The sequence below is a fragment of the Eubalaena glacialis genome, chromosome 7 (genome assembly GCF_028564815.1).
Source record: "Eubalaena glacialis isolate mEubGla1 chromosome 7, mEubGla1.1.hap2.+ XY, whole genome shotgun sequence".
NCBI classification, from domain to species: Eukaryota; Metazoa; Chordata; class Mammalia; order Artiodactyla; family Balaenidae; genus Eubalaena; species Eubalaena glacialis.
The window spans coordinates 1,986,682-2,001,974 of NC_083722.1; the positions used below are offsets into that span (position 1 = coordinate 1,986,682).

Below are 15,293 nucleotides of genomic sequence, written 5' to 3' on the forward strand. Positions count from 1 at the left end.
CAATACTTCTAGGTCCATCAATGTTGCTGCAAATGGCAAGATTTCATTCTTTTTTATGGCTGTTATTCCATTATATATATATATGTGTGTGTGTGTGTATATCACATCTTTTTTTTTTTAATGGATCTTTGAGTATAACTGCTTCACAATACTGTGTTAGTTTCTGTTGCACAACAAAGTAAATCAGCCATATGCTTACACATGTCCCCATCTCTTCCCTCTTGCGTCTCCCTCCCTCCCACCCTCCCTATCCCACCCCTCTAGATGGTCACAAAGCACGGAGCTGATCTCCCTGTGCTATGCGGCTGCTTCCCACTAGCTATCTATTTTACATTTGGTAGTGTATATATGTCCATGCCACTCTCTCACTTCGCCCCAGCTTACCCTTCCCCCTCCCCGTTCCTCAAGTCCATTCTCTACATCTACGTCTTTATTCCTGCCCTGCCACTAGGTTCATCGGTACCTTTTTTTTTTTTTAGATTCCGTATATATGTTAGCATATGGTATTTGTTTTTCTCTTTCTGACTTACTTCATTCTGTATGACAGACTCTAGGTCCATCCACCTCACTACAAATAACTCAATTTCGTTTCTTTTTATAGCTGAGTAATATTCCATTGTATATATGTGCCACATCTTCTTTATCCATTCATCCGTTCGCTTGGGGGTTCTCCCCGTCTCCTTGGGCATCAGGGTCCCCCACCAGCATCCGGCAGGCGCCCTAGTTGTGGGGAGACGCGAGCTCTGCGTCCTCCCGTGCCACCATCTTGACTCCTCTATACCATATCTTCTTTATCCATCCATCTATCGATAGGCACTTAGGTTGCTTCCATATCTTGGCTGTTATGAACAATGCTGCAATGAACATAGGGGTACATGTATCTTTTTGAATTAGTGTTTTTGTTTTCTTTGAGAAAATACCCAGAAGTGGAATTGTTAATCGTGTGGTAGTTCTGCTTTTAATTTTTTTGAGGAACCTGATGCATTTCCCTGATGATTAGTGATGTTGAGCATCCTTTCATGTGCCTGTTGGCCGTCTGTACATCTTCTCTGGAAAAATATCTATTCAGGTTCCCTGTCCATTTTTCAGTCAGACTGCTTGTTTTTTGATGTTGAATTGTATGAGTTCTTTGTATATTTTGGATATTAACCCCTTATCAGATATACTGTTGGCAAATATAATTTTTATAGATATTTAATAATATTTTTATAATATTTTCTTTCAATTTGGCTATGGTGTTTCTTCAAAATTGAGTAATTTTTCACCTTATTAATTGTTTAGATTTTACCTTTCCTTTTTGACTATTATCAACACTTTTTTCAATTCAAAAAGAGTTACAGGTACTGGGACAACAGGGTACCCCATATGCAAAACAATTAAGTTGGACCCCTACCTCATATCATAGATATCGAAATGGATTAACAATCTAAATATAAGAGCTAAAACCATAAAAGTCTTAGGAAAAAACATAGCTGTAGATCTTCATGATTTTGGATAGGGCAATAGATTCTCAGCTATGACACCAAAAGTATAAGCAACAAAAGAAAAAAATAAACTGAACTTCATTGAATTAAAAATTTTTGTGGATCAAAGGGCATTATCAAGAAAGGGAAAATAGGGCTTCCGTGGTGGCGCAGTGGTTAGGAATCCGCCTGCCAATGCAGGGGACATGGGTTCGAGCCCTGGTCCGGGAGGATCCCGCATGCCGCGGAGCAACTAAGCCCGTGTGCTGCAACTGCTGAGCCTGCGCTCTAGAATCCGCGAGCCACAACTACTGAAGCCTGTGTGCCACAACTACTGAAGCCCGCGCGCCTAGAGCCTGTGCTCTGCAACAAGAGAAGCCACCACAATGAGAAGCCTGCACCCCGCAACAAAGAGTAGCCCCCGCTCGCTGCAACTAGAGAAAGCCCGCATGCAGCAGCAAAGACCCAATGCAGCCAAAAATTAAATAAATGAATAAATAAATTTATAAAAAAAAAAAAAAAAAAAAAAAAAAAAAAAAAAAAGAAAGGGAAAATATAACCTAAAGAATGGGAGAGAATACTTGCAAGTCACATATCTGATAAGGGTCTAGCATCCAGAATATATAAAGAACTCTTACCTTGACAACAAAGAGACAAACAAGCCAGTGAAAAAATGAACAAAGGACTTGAACAAACTTTTCTCCAAAGAAGATATATACAAACGGTCAGTAAGCACGTGAAAAGATGCTCAACATTATTAGTCGTTAGGGAAATACAAATGAAAACTACATGAGATATCACTTCCCACTCACTGGGATGGCCATAATTTTTTTTTTAAAAAGAAAGAAAATAACAAGTATTGGCAAGGCTGTGGGGAAATTGGAACCCTTATACAGTGCCAGTGGAAAGCAGCCACTGTGGAAAGAAGTTTGGTGGTTTCTCAAAAAGTTAAACATAGAATTACCATATGACCCAGCAATTTCCTCCTAGGTATTGTACCCAAAAGAATGAAAAACAAATATTCCAATAAATACACGTACGTGCACATTCATAGCGGGATTACTCACAAATAGCCGAAGGGTGAAAACAAACCAAATGTCCATCAATGGATGGTTGGATAAACAAAATGTGCTCTATCCATACAATGCAATATTATTCAATCATAAAAAAGGATGAAGTGCTGACACCTGCTACAACATGGATGAACCTTGAGCACATTATGCGAGGCGAAAGAAGCCAGACACAAAAGGAGTATATGGTATATATTATACTACTCAACTTACATGAAATTACCAGCACAGGTACATCCATGGAGATGGAAAGCAGGTTGGTGTCTGCCGGGGGTTGGGAGGAGGAGGGAATGGGGAGTAACTGCTTAGTGGGTACAGGGTTTTCCACTGGGGTGATAAAATATTTTTGGAACTAGATCACCGTGGTGGTTGCACAACATTGTTAAAGGCCAATGCACTGTTCACTTTAAAATGGTCATTTTATGTTATGTGAATTTCACCTCGATAAAAAAAACCCAATAAAATCGCTGATTTCTAATCCGTTTTTTTTTTAAGTCACAGAGCTCATCAACGATCAAACTGCTTATCGGTGCACAATAAGTGGCACACTGATGTGTAAAACACAGTCCCAACCCCTGATGAACTTAGAGTCTAGCTGGAGAACGCAACTACCATAAGAGACATGCCCTCCCTCGGTGCAGTGAGAGTTCAAAGACGCACGTCTGGTTACGCAGAAGAGGAAACATTTCTCGGAGAAGAAGACATTGGAAATGAGCTTTAACGGTTGAATGGAATTTTTACCGTTAGAGTTCGAGGTGCAGAAATACAGTAACACGAAGAAAGGTGTGATCCCTACAAGGGGTCACATGGTAAGTTTAAGGGCATCACCGAGTCCAGCCTCGTTGTCCTCAAAGCTGCCTAATTCCGGCATGGGCACTAGCAGGCAGGTGCCAGAGGGCCGTGACTCCACCCCTTTGCGGCCCCAGCACCTGATGCGATATTTGGAACATTCGTGGTGACCAATGAATGTTAAAGAAAGACAAAATGAAAATGAGCATTAAAGAAACTTCCTAAAAAGCACAAGCACCAGGAAATCTATAAAATGGTAGCGATAGCGAGTAGCATCTATTACTACTGAAATGGCCTGAGGCAAGTATGTGACCAGAGTTGAGAACACAGCGTAACTCGAGACGATGGTACATGGAATGAGTGGGAAGTAAGTGTGGGGCCACAGAGGAGCACTTTGCCTCCCGTCCTGTGGGGTTTGGGCTGCATCTCAAATACAGCAGGGAATCGTTAAGGTCTCCTGTCCCGCGATCCTGGTTAAGTAGCACAAACAAGTGGTCAGCAGGGGAAGAAGCGAGGGATTGTGCTGGCGGATCATGCAGCCAGGTGGGAACCTGCCCAGGCCCATCCTCCGGGCGCTGTGGAGTGGGATTTGGGGACACAGAGAGGGAAAAGCTCCCACGCACGGTGAGTGCATCCCCTATGGGGAGGAAAGCCTGCCGCAGAAGAGAATGCTGCTGGCTTTGTTGTGCCTGATGAAGAAAAGAAAGGGGCGGTCGGCACAGAACCTGGGTCCAGACTCCATGCAACACTCCACCACTGTCACGGCCAAAGCGGCCACGGCCTCCGTGCCTTCCTCGTTCACCTCCACCAAACTCTTGTGCGCAAACCTGGACAGACACAGGTCGCTGTCGGCTGACATGGCCGAGAAGTCAGCCCTGCCCTGCTGGAAGGCGTCAACCACCCCCAGACCCTGCAGCACAGACCCCAGGTCATAAGCCTCTTCCAGTTTAAATCTCGGGAGGAAAACTTCCACTTCTGTGCTTTTCATGCAGTCTGGGTGGGTCCAGGCGAGGAATTTCTCAAAAGTGAGATGTTTTTCCACCTGAAAGACCAGAATTCCACTTTGTGATTCCTACTTCAGCACATGTCAGGCACCCCCGACCCTTTCTCCTCTCGCAGAAGGACCAGCGCCCCCGTCACCTGCCGGGACAGGTGTGAGATCTCATACTGGCACTAGTTCACACTCGGCTTCCTTCCAAGCTGGGGGCTGGCGGGGAGGTGCCCGGGCAGCCCAGAGCCACCGGACCCTGGCTGCTCTCTCCTCAGCCACAGCTTGCAGGAGACAGACTTTATCCTGACAATTCTCAAGGCCCAGCTGACGCTGCTTTTTTTGCTTTGAACTTTGATTATTTTTGAAGGCACCAAGACATTGCTGCTTAGAAAAGAGATGGGAAAGAAAGGGCTCTCGGTGTAGCCCGCCCCGAAGGGAGATCTCCCCCGAGGTGGGGCCCGTGTGCTTTCTGGAGAAGAGACCTCACAGGGAGAGGCCCACGGCTGCAGCTCGGCCCACAGGACATGGGGACGCTGCCTGCCACCCAACGCCCGGCTAGAATCTACTGGGCAGCGGTCGGCTCTCAGCCTAGGGATCCACGCCAGAAGAAGCAAGGCGGCTGGGAAGAGCCATCTTGGGAGTTTCTGGCTCTGCCCCTTGAGTGAGGCTCCTGCCTCGTCCCCTGCCCCCATGTTAGGTCATTCCCTGTCTCAGGTTCTGAACAGAGACATGAAAATATAACGCTCATAACAATGATTATGATAATAACAGTGGATCCCATTTACACAGGGCTTATTGTGGACCAGCCAGTGTGCTATGCCTGTTACCTGAACTACCCCCATTTTATCCTCGTAATTAGGCTATCAGGCAGATGTTAGCCTTGTCCGCATGTGAGAAGACAAAGGCCGGGATGAGTGATGTGACAAGGTCACGTGGCGATAACGGGAGAAGTAGGTCTTGAATAACCGTTGCATCCAGAGCCCAAGAGCCTGAACACTGCCTGCTCCTGGTTGCCCGCATCCCAGCCTGAAAGGTGCACCCCAAAGGTGGAGGAGGGGCTTGACTTCTAGCCTAGAAGCAAGGATACGAGGGTGTCGCAGGGTTCAACTCACCGAGCTCAGAGCCACGTGGTCGTCAGGAAGCAGGATGACCATGCTGAGCTCCTCACCCGCGTAGGGCAGCTCGAGGACCTGGGCCTGCACCTCCTCGATGTGCGCGAGTCTAAACGTGCCTTCCTGAAACATCATCTGCACCGGCCTTTGCTCCTTCTGCCGGGAGTAAACACATGAGCCCGGAATTAAAAGCAGATTCTTGAACAAGGCAACAAGACTCCAGAGTGTTTGCAGCACCCGGGATGGAAATAGGATTTGTGCCCTAGTGCATATTTACAGACTGCCCACCAGCATCTTCCTGTTCCCATCACAAGGCATCTGCCGTCAGCAGACAGGTGCTAGCCTGGGAAAGGAGATGTTTCCTTCAGCAAAATAAATGTGACGCTCTGCATTTTCCAGAAAAGGAAGTCAGATTTGCCACAGTTAAAATACGCCCAGCAAATACACCTAACCAAACAGTATAATCAAATGAAGTTAAATAGAAAACTATTCCTATTGAATTAGAAAAAGGTTTTATGATAAAGTGGGATGAAACCTATAGTTTCACAGCAATGTGGTCCAGAATGTAGATGGATGCACAGGCTCAGAAAGCAGCGTGGCAGCAAGTGGAAAGAGCCACATGGGTCTTCATGCACTTAAATCCGATTGTCTCAATTCTGATACGCTAATTTGAGGAAATAACTTTTTTTAAACACAGAAATGCTATATGCATGCAGAAGTTAACTGAAATACTACACTGATTAAATTCATTTTAAAAAGTTGACACAGGTCACCTATTATAAAAATTAAGATAGTTTCTAAAATCCATGCCCGAAAAGTTGTTCTCCCCCTTCCCCCTTTGCAATTAGAAGGCTGATTATTTAAAGTACACCTTATTCTAAGAAAAGGGTTTTACTCCTATAAATTTCCTAATTGCATTAAAATCGTATTTTGTTTTAGGGGCTGAGGGGTTTGGCAAACTATTTTAATGCCTGCCTAAATCGAAGTTACACGTCAATGTCAAGACTAAGGTCTTTGTCAGTTTTAATATTAGAAAGCTATAAATACTTAATTTATAATGAGAAATTAATTAACAGCAAATCAAGTCTATATTTATTCGCATTTTTTAAATACCTGATTAAAGAAATATGTTTTCACTTTCTCTCCCTCTGTCCCCTCCCCCCGTCACACACATATCACACACTTCCTTAACACCTGTGGGCTGTTTAAAAAAAATTTTTTTTTTTTTTTGCTTTCTATCTGAGCAATTTGGGCTTAAAAGAAAACCTTGAGTTTCCAGAAATGAATGTATGATGGACACATTCATACAGCAATGACTGCATAAGAAATTATCAAGGCAGTAGAAGCAGTAATAAAATGCAAAAAAGTACCGGCAGAAAGTGTTTTTTATACCTTCAGTTCTTATCTACTGAGTTTAAAATTTCATTCAGAAATATTAAGTTTCAAATTATTTTAAACCAATCATTTATATTTTTACAAAGTTAATTTTTGCATTCAATTTCTTCATCAAATTCTCAGGATGTTCAAAAGCTTCCCCCACCTGGTTTACTCTAAAAGGCATCTCCCTTGTGTACGCTTCGTTGAATTGCTCATTCCACCTTCCTTTGAAGTAGACTGTGTTGATGAGAACCAGCCTGGTCTGCTCATCAATTGAGTTACCCGGCAACAACTCTGGAATTTTACCTTCAGGGAAAAGTAGAGAATACAAAGCATGATGAATCAACCATGATAAGGCTTATTGGAACATCCTTGATGATTAGTCTAGAACCAAACATTCTTTTTTCAAATTTGCTGAGTTTGGATTGGTATATCCAGAAATCACACACGCGGGTGGTATTTATTATCACTGGTACTTCGGGACATCTGCAAAGTCAGTGACGTGAACCACTTCCCCGTCACTCAAGGAAAACTCTGCTCCAGGTGGGAGAACAACACAAACAGAAAATAAGGGATGGGCTGGAGAGGCTACGGTCACCTCATGTGGTCAAATGCCCCAAAGCTACGTCCAGGGCAAACATTCCACGACTGCACGTGGACACGGCACAGGCAGCCACAACGAATGGCTCAAAGGGGAAATCACCAGCGATGGACAGCGTGAGTGCACTGATGAACTTCTGGAAGCCTCCAGAAAACATTTCACTATTTGATCCTCCAGACATTCTCAGAAAAGGTCAGGTGGTAAGTGAAAGGTACTCCCTTCTTCCCCTGGAGGTCAAGTCATACCTTTTCAATGAACTAAGAGCATCCCTGCTAATTCACTGCCGCCAGAGGAACAGGGGAGATGACTGCTAAGTCTTCAAGGAAAGACAACCTCTTGTTCTTTACTTGTTAATAAACGGCTCTCGCTTATTAACGGAAATAGCATCGTTCCTAGTGGTACTAAGTGTAGTTGGTGCAGAGGGGCCTGTGTGGGTCCAGCATCACACAGGGATCACGGGGGCCAAGACCAGAACATGCCACCCTCTGAAACAGAAACGAATAAGGCCCCACTCCCCCCAAAACAGTGATTTAAGTCTGCAGAATCCATCAGCCCCAAGAGAGGGTTTGCAGCTGGCCTACAAGTCTAGGTTTTTCACATCTAAGGATGGTAGTGCAGGCAAAAGACATGAAAGAAGCAGGAGGATATGTAAGCGTAATGTGATGGAGGTCCACGTGGACTCTAGACGGAGGAGCCCAAGTGTATGATCAGACCGTCAGTTTCCTTCCTACAGAGATGCTGGATTCACCCAACACGTGAACATTACCGGCCAAGTGAAAGCATGTTTTGCTGTGAGTTATTAAACTGGAAACCTGGCCTATGAGTTTCTTTTCATATCAGTCACTCTGGTCCTGGGTGAATGGACAAAATGAAGTCTCTGTTGTTGAAAATCCCAGCATCTGATCAGAACCTCTGGGAGTCCATGAAGGTTCAGATATGCCATGAGGCCCAGCCAACCCGGCGCTGACCATGAAAGACTAGTGACGTCAGAGGAGCAGGGAGCGGGGGAGGAGGAGGAGAGGGCGGGAGGGGGGATAACGTGTAATTCTGACCTTCAGTCTTTTTTGAGACCCAAGCGTTGATCTGTTTCCTGGACGGCTCTGCAGCTTTGGCAAAGGAGAGCTGCTCCAGCTCAGTGTGGTAGAACCAAAGACAGGCTTCCTTAAAGATCTTTGGAGGAAAGTGGTCAGTGAGGCTGTATTCCTAAATATAATGTCAGCGAGGTTCCAAAAACTCTGAACACTACATACTTTACATTAAAAAGACCAGACATCCCTTAAAAGTGATCATCCTAGTCTGCTAGATATTAAAAGATGAGTGTTTATAAATAGGTAAGTACTAAGCCATGAATAACCAGAAATGGATAAATGCATTTTAGAAGTAGTCAAATTTTAAATAATTCAAGGCATAGTTAGAGAATTATAAGTTTTTAAAATAATGTTCATAAGTTTCGGTTCTCTGAAGTCTTGCTCTCAGACTCTACATTTTGATTACAACTTTTATTGTTCTGTTGATTCAACTTACAGAGAGAAATTCACAGGTCTTCTCTCCAAAGAGCCTGTTGGCCGTTCTGAGCAAGTACTGAGTGCCAGGCTTGTTCAGTTCGGTGAGAAGTGCCCGGAAATCCTCGTGAATGTCTTTCTCTGTGTTTAAAGAAAGCACCTGTTAAGAAAAATAATTTAAAAATCATCAACATTGCTCTTCAGTCTCAACAAAAATTGTGAGCAAAAGTTTTTCCCAAATACTTCACAAAATGTTCCTTTAAAAGGACATTATTTTTATTCTACGTGCAAATTTAATACATACCAGAGGAGCAACACCATGTGGTGGTAGGGGGAAGATACAGAGAGAAAGGCGGGGGGTGGGGGGGGAGAGAAAACAGAACACATGTGGGTAAAAGAGGTGGCTTTTCTGCCTCAGTAGATCTCTCTTGTTTGAAGATGAATCACAGGAAAGAATGAAAAGGACAAGAATGGTTCAGAAAGGGAACTATTTTAAAATCTTGCATCCCAAGGAAAGTTTAAGTGTACCCTAAATGGAGGCAAACTTACCTCTAAAATTTACCCCCCATAAAAAGGATGCAGTTAAAAGCATTAAAAATCACAGTGGGAGAGACAGCACTTTCAGAGTCTGCCAGCTTACACAGAGTCCAAAGCTCGCTCTTCGAAAGCAATTCCCTCGATGTGACAAGCAGCAACATGGATTTCGCACACTGAGTGCCTGTTATTTTCCCGTTGAGCACGGGAGGGTGAGGACCGTTCCATGTCACACCTCGTAAAGTAACCAGACAACCTGGGGGCTCCCACATGAAGCTCCTATAAGGGTTCATTGGCTGGCCTAAAACATAGGAAAGTTCATCAAGAATAAAGAATACCCCTCTACACCGAAACCTTCACCCCCTCATACATGATCTGGGAAATGATTACCATACTGAAACAGAAAGGCGCCCCGACGGTGAAGGGGCTTGTGTGCAGGGTGGGAGCTCTGCCATGACACCAGCCTTCTGGTTTCCTCTTGGGCACGTGTCTCTTGCCTGCTCTATAAAATCCCCTGGGGACAGGGACAGACTCATTTTGATGTTGCTGAATATTTGTTAAACTAAGCTAACTAGCACCTATGCAGTCTGTACACGTAATAAGCACATGCCTTTTCACCCTCTTTGCATACTTCTGCTTATCCCCAAACTCAGCTGGAAGGCATGTTGGTATACCACTGACTTGAGACAGATATTAACCTACCCTTCTTACCAGTGAATCATTATAGTTACAAAGTCTTTTACTCTAAAAATGAGATAGATCTTAGCTGTTGAGATTTCAAACAATTTCGGTATCATATCCTGAACAAAGATAAAGTGCTAGGACAAAATTTTGATAGCCATATTCAGGTTATCAACTGGAAAAACTTTTCCCCCAAAAGATCTCACGGAGACCTCAGCCCTGCCCTTTGCTTCTGGTTCCCCAGGCAGCTCCAGCTCCCGAGACAGCACGCGTGTGCACCAGGCGTCCATCCCATCTTCCTTCGGGCAGTTCTAGAGAAGGAGGTCTGAAGTGGGGTGACAGAACATAACAATGGAAAAGAGTCCCTTCTCCAGGCTCACCTGGGCCAACTGGGCAGCAGTGTCTCCTTTTGCCCCCAGGAAGACCATGGCCAGGGCAGAGGAGATGCTCACGGGAGAATAAAACACGTTGCGTGAAGGGTCATCTTGACACAGTGTCTTTAAAAGGCGGAGGGCAAAGGCGCCATTTGCTTCAGAAAGAGCGTCCATGATGCTGGGTCTGAAGGCAGAGAGCGAAGAGAAAGGAGGCCACCTCAATAAACCCTGAATGCTGTTGACCTGACACATGGCGACTTTAGAATTGTACTTTTTTTTTTCATCTTAAAGCTCAAAAATATTTTATGGAGGGAGATCCATTTCCTGTTGCTCTCCATCCAAAAAATAAGTCCAATGTTAAGGTAATTAGCCAAGTGTGGTACTGGCAGCAGGTCAAGCCAGCTTGAGAGCCTTGGGAAAATCAACAGAAATCACTCACAGGTGCACTAGCGCGCGCACATGCACACACACACACACTCACACACACACACACACACACACGGCTCCTGGGAGCAGTGAAGTCCAATCCTTCCCCATACGAAGAGGAGGACAGGCTCAGGGAGGAGGAAGGGGAGGAAACCCCGGATGAAAAACGTGTAGGTGCTCTGCCTGGTCCCCATAACACCACGTCTATTCTTGCATATATTTATGAAGACTCCTCGTGAGATTTTCAGTTATGACTCAGGCCATGGTCTCCCCATTTGCCAGCTGATACCTGAAAAATGTATGAGATGCTGAATTGTATCCAGACAGGCTGGAAACGGGTGTGAAATGGGCTGTGAGGCAAAGAGCCGTCACCTACAGTGGCTGCTCAGCCTGATGGCCCTCGGCTCCCTACGGCCAACCATTATCCCGTAACCCGTAACCCAGCTCCGGGTGCCTGCCCTTCCTGTTCTCCAGACCTCAGGTGACTCTTGTACACTGGAAACGGGGCCGAGACAACGTGCATTGTTTTGTTCTGTTTTTTGTTTTTGGCTCAGAAACACGGATTTGGAAGCTTCCCTCATTCCTCCCACCCAAAGCCTCCAGAGTAGACTGAGCATGACAGGGGAAACCAGTGCCTGGGGGACACCGGAGTGGAAAGGCAAGGAGGAAGGGGGGGTCCAGGAGAGGACAGTCGGGGTGACGGGGTACAGCCAGCGAGAACGGGGAGGCTGCGTCTGTGAAGCAGGGAGGTCGGCGGTGTTCGCGCTGGTGGGCAGGTCGTCTGAAACTGGGGGCACATCTGAAACTGAACGAGGCACGGCATCGTCCCCCCGCCCACATTTCTCCGGCCCACCTTGGAAATGAGACCCTCTCTCACCCAACCGCTGGCCTCAGGCCCCCTTCATCCCTCACACGCTCAAAGCGCACTTGCCCTAAACGACCCAGCCTCCTGCCCCGGCCTCCGGAACCCCTGCAGCCCCTCCAAGCCACGTGTGAGCCTCCGAAAGCACTGTTTGCCCGACTCCGGTTAACGGCGCTCACCCTTCCCTCTCCACGCAAGCATCACGGCCTCGGGCGGCGTCTGAGTCCCCACCCTGCGCGACTCTCCCCGACCCTGCGCCCCGGCCCGAGCCGCACAGCCAGCGCTCCGGTAAACAGGCCGCCCCGCCCGCCCCGCGCTCTGCGGGAGGGGCCCCCACGCGCGCGCGGGCCCACCTGCCTCCTCTGCTCCGCGGGACCCCGACCGCCCGAGGCGCAGACCCGGCCACTGCAGCGCCCCGTGCCGCCCACCGCCCAAGACTTCCCGGCGCCGCGGGCGGGGCGCGGCCCGGGGGAACGGGTGGGCGGGGCCGACCCCCAGCCCCCCCCCCAGCCCCGCCCAGCCCCCGCCCAGCCCCCGCCCAGCCCCGCGCCGCGGGGACTCACAGTCCCGCCGCGACCCCGACCGCGGGGACGGGGGCGGGGACGGCGGCGGAGACCCGCGAGGTTTTGGAAGGGAAAGCGCGGCCGCCAGGCTGGCTCTGTGTCCAGTGAGAAGGGACACGGGGGGCGCGTGCAGAGGGGCGAAGAGGACCCGGACCCCTGGGTTCTTCCACTTCCAGGAAGCGGACACAGGTGCAGAGGCGCGCTCCTGCTGTAGGTGCGGAGGGCCTGGGGCTCTTTCCAGCGGGGCCTGCCCTACGTCGATGGAAGATGCAGCCAGGACGGAGGACTCCTCCAGGGCCCGCCGCTCATCAGCGGACCCGAGCCCACTTGCAGAGGCCAGCGCCCCTGGGGTCCGAGCCCTTGCCCACCGCCGGGCTTGGGCTGTGGTGCCGACGTGTAAGCCGAGCGGCAGAACAGATACGGAGTCAGAGGGGCTCGGCCGGGGCCTCCTAGGGGGGCAGGCTTCCAGCGGGTCTCAGTGGTTCAGGGTCATCAGGGCCCACACTCCTCCCATGCCTCCTGTGTCAGCTTCACCCCAGGCCGGCGGCCAGAGGCCCCAGCCACCGGAAGCATGTTGACAGGATGATATCTTTCTTTCTTTTTTTTTTTTTTGCTGTTAAAAGTGAAATTTATTACAATACAGTAAGTACAAGTGTTATTAAAAGCTGGTTAAAATTATAAAGTGTCTATATGATTTTTCTAATATAAATATTGGAAATAACAACTTGAACAGTTCTATACGTACGTAGTACATTGAAAACATAAAATCATGCACAAGGCTAAAATATCACTTTGCATATTATCCTTTTAGGTATCACTCCTGTCTTCTCCTGATTCCAGCATCATTCCAGAATATGAAGGGGTTACAAACTTCAAGGTTTCAGTGTTTTGAATGTATGTCAGTTATCACACATTAACAATGCTTTAAAATCATTGCTTACATTCTAATCACGTGGTTCTAGTTCCCAACTTTCCCTTTCTCCATAGGTCTTGGACAAAAAGTTGAGCTAGAAAACCTGTGATTACAGGACCCAGCATGACATGAATTCTCAATGATTCATTTAAAAGTGGCATAAAGTGTTATATATATATATTTTAAAAGTCCTACAGGACATGAAAGACAATAAGTACATCACATGTAAATAAGATTAAGCAGCTCACCCTCTGCTTGCTTACTTGGCTCCATGTCTCTACAGAAGGAAGAAGCCGAGCCACGAAGGAGATGGGGCCAATCAGAACTGCTGGGAGTGTGTGTGTTTTGGGGGGGCTGGCGAGCAGCATAGGAAAGGAACTGGGGAGAAATGTCAGATTATGAAGGGAAATTAAACAGCATTACTTATCCATTCTTCCCCATCCTGCTAAAGCAGGGGCCCGTTCCAGCCCAGCCCCCCTCCCCTGCCTCCCAGTGGGGGACCTGTCCCCCCAGCACTGTGAAGGCAGCCACTGCCTTTCAGACAATGTGAAGCCATAGCTGTTCCCTACCGAGAACACTTCACAAATTTGAGGAACAGCCCATAAAGTATAGGTTTGGACATTTCACAAATTCCAAGGACAGTCTGAAGCAGGCCTCAACACGAGGGGCAGGGGCAGCAGTTTTTATAAGCAGCTAACGCCCAGAGAGGCTCAGGGGTTCAGCCAAGGGGAAGACAATGCTTCTTCCTTCATGACAGCGCTTCCCAGACTTTCACGTGCCTGTGATTCACTTGGCGTCTCATCAAAGTGTATTAGGCCAGACTCTGCATTTGTAATAAGCTCCTATGGACCACGGAGGCGCTCCAAGGACACCCACAAACAGCGGGCACAGCCTGGGAGGGGAGCCATCCCGGGGTACGCGGGGAGGGCAGGACCACTCAGGGGTGTCCCAAATGCTGCAAGACAAACACAACCTTCTCAGCCACACCCGTCACACCTCTGACGCCTCGGCTACTCCCCGCTGCTGCGGGATGCTCGGCACAAACTTTCAAAAACCACTGAGCACACACTTTTTTTGCCATTTCAATCGCTGCACTCATTGCATCACTGATGTAAATTAAGGCAAGGTCGGCAGAGGGGAAGGTGTGTGGATAGCAAGCGTACCTCTTTCTGGAGAAGAGAACCTGCCGCAGAACGAAATGCTGCTGGTTTTGCGGCGCCTGATGGAGAGGGGGAAGCTGAGCACCGGTGCTGAGCGCTGCCTTCCTCGCTGGCCTCTACCGACTGCTGTGTGCAACCTGGGGTGATGCTTCGTAGTGAACATTCCAGGAAAGTCGGGCTTGGCCTTCTCAAACACACCAGTCATTCTTGAACTGCAGAGAAAAGACTCCAAGGCATAACTCTCCTCCAGCTTTAATCTGGGAAGGAAAGCTTGAACGTTAGGTAAACCTACACACACACCTATCACCCACGCCCCACTCCTCATCCCCACGCCCCAGAGCGCTTAGGCACTGAGTTCTGGTTCAAGACAATCCACAGACTTCTTTTTCTTTGTATAAATACACCAAGACTCTTCCCAAATTCTGGGGGTTTCCCTGCCCTATGGACACAAGAGTAAAACAGCTAGAAAACACCCGCTCTTTTAAAATGTTTTTTAATTTCAAAAGTTCTCATAGCCAATTGCTGTGTTTATATTCGTGCCATACACATTGCTGTGAGTCAGAGGATGGTCTGACAGAGGACAGACGAAGGTCACAGCTCAGGACTCTGACTGAGGAAGAGAAGGGCGTCGGGGATCCCCGGAACAGGAGGGACGGGGTGCAGCTTCTGGCATCCCTGTTTGCCCACACACACCAACTAACCGCCTGCCCGCGAGTTAGCATCCAGCCGTCTGGGAGCCCTGCCTTGTTCTGCGCGTCAACGAGGAAGGAAGAAAGGACAGAGGGGGCTTCTACTTGCATTTCGAGCCTCCTTCCCTGCCACTGTGCTCTCCCCAGTTCCCTCCTTGAGACACCCCCTCCCCTGCCCCCCAGACC

At 47.8% G+C, this 15,293-nt stretch overlaps 1 protein-coding gene across 2 annotated transcripts; it reads right to left on the minus strand.

Annotated features, from left to right (window-relative positions):
* Window positions 1-2,710: 2,710 nt before the first annotated feature.
* On the minus strand, window positions 2,711-12,258 carry SERPINB9 (serpin family B member 9). 2 transcript variants are annotated; one of them, XM_061194774.1, is made up of 7 exons: window positions 12,140-12,258; window positions 10,501-10,678; window positions 8,928-9,065; window positions 8,456-8,573; window positions 6,966-7,108; window positions 5,426-5,581; window positions 2,711-4,364 (listed from the first exon to the last, which is right to left on the minus strand). In XM_061194774.1, exons 2-7 carry the CDS (start codon window positions 10,666-10,668, stop codon window positions 3,960-3,962), a joined length of 1,128 nt encoding a protein of 375 aa, XP_061050757.1. In that variant the 5' UTR covers window positions 10,669-10,678; window positions 12,140-12,258; the 3' UTR covers window positions 2,711-3,959. The 2 variants fall into 2 exon arrangements, with proteins under 2 accessions (XP_061050757.1, XP_061050756.1); XM_061194773.1 differs by having other exon boundaries at window positions 12,136-12,258.
* Between the last annotated feature and the right edge of the window lie 3,035 nt (window positions 12,259-15,293).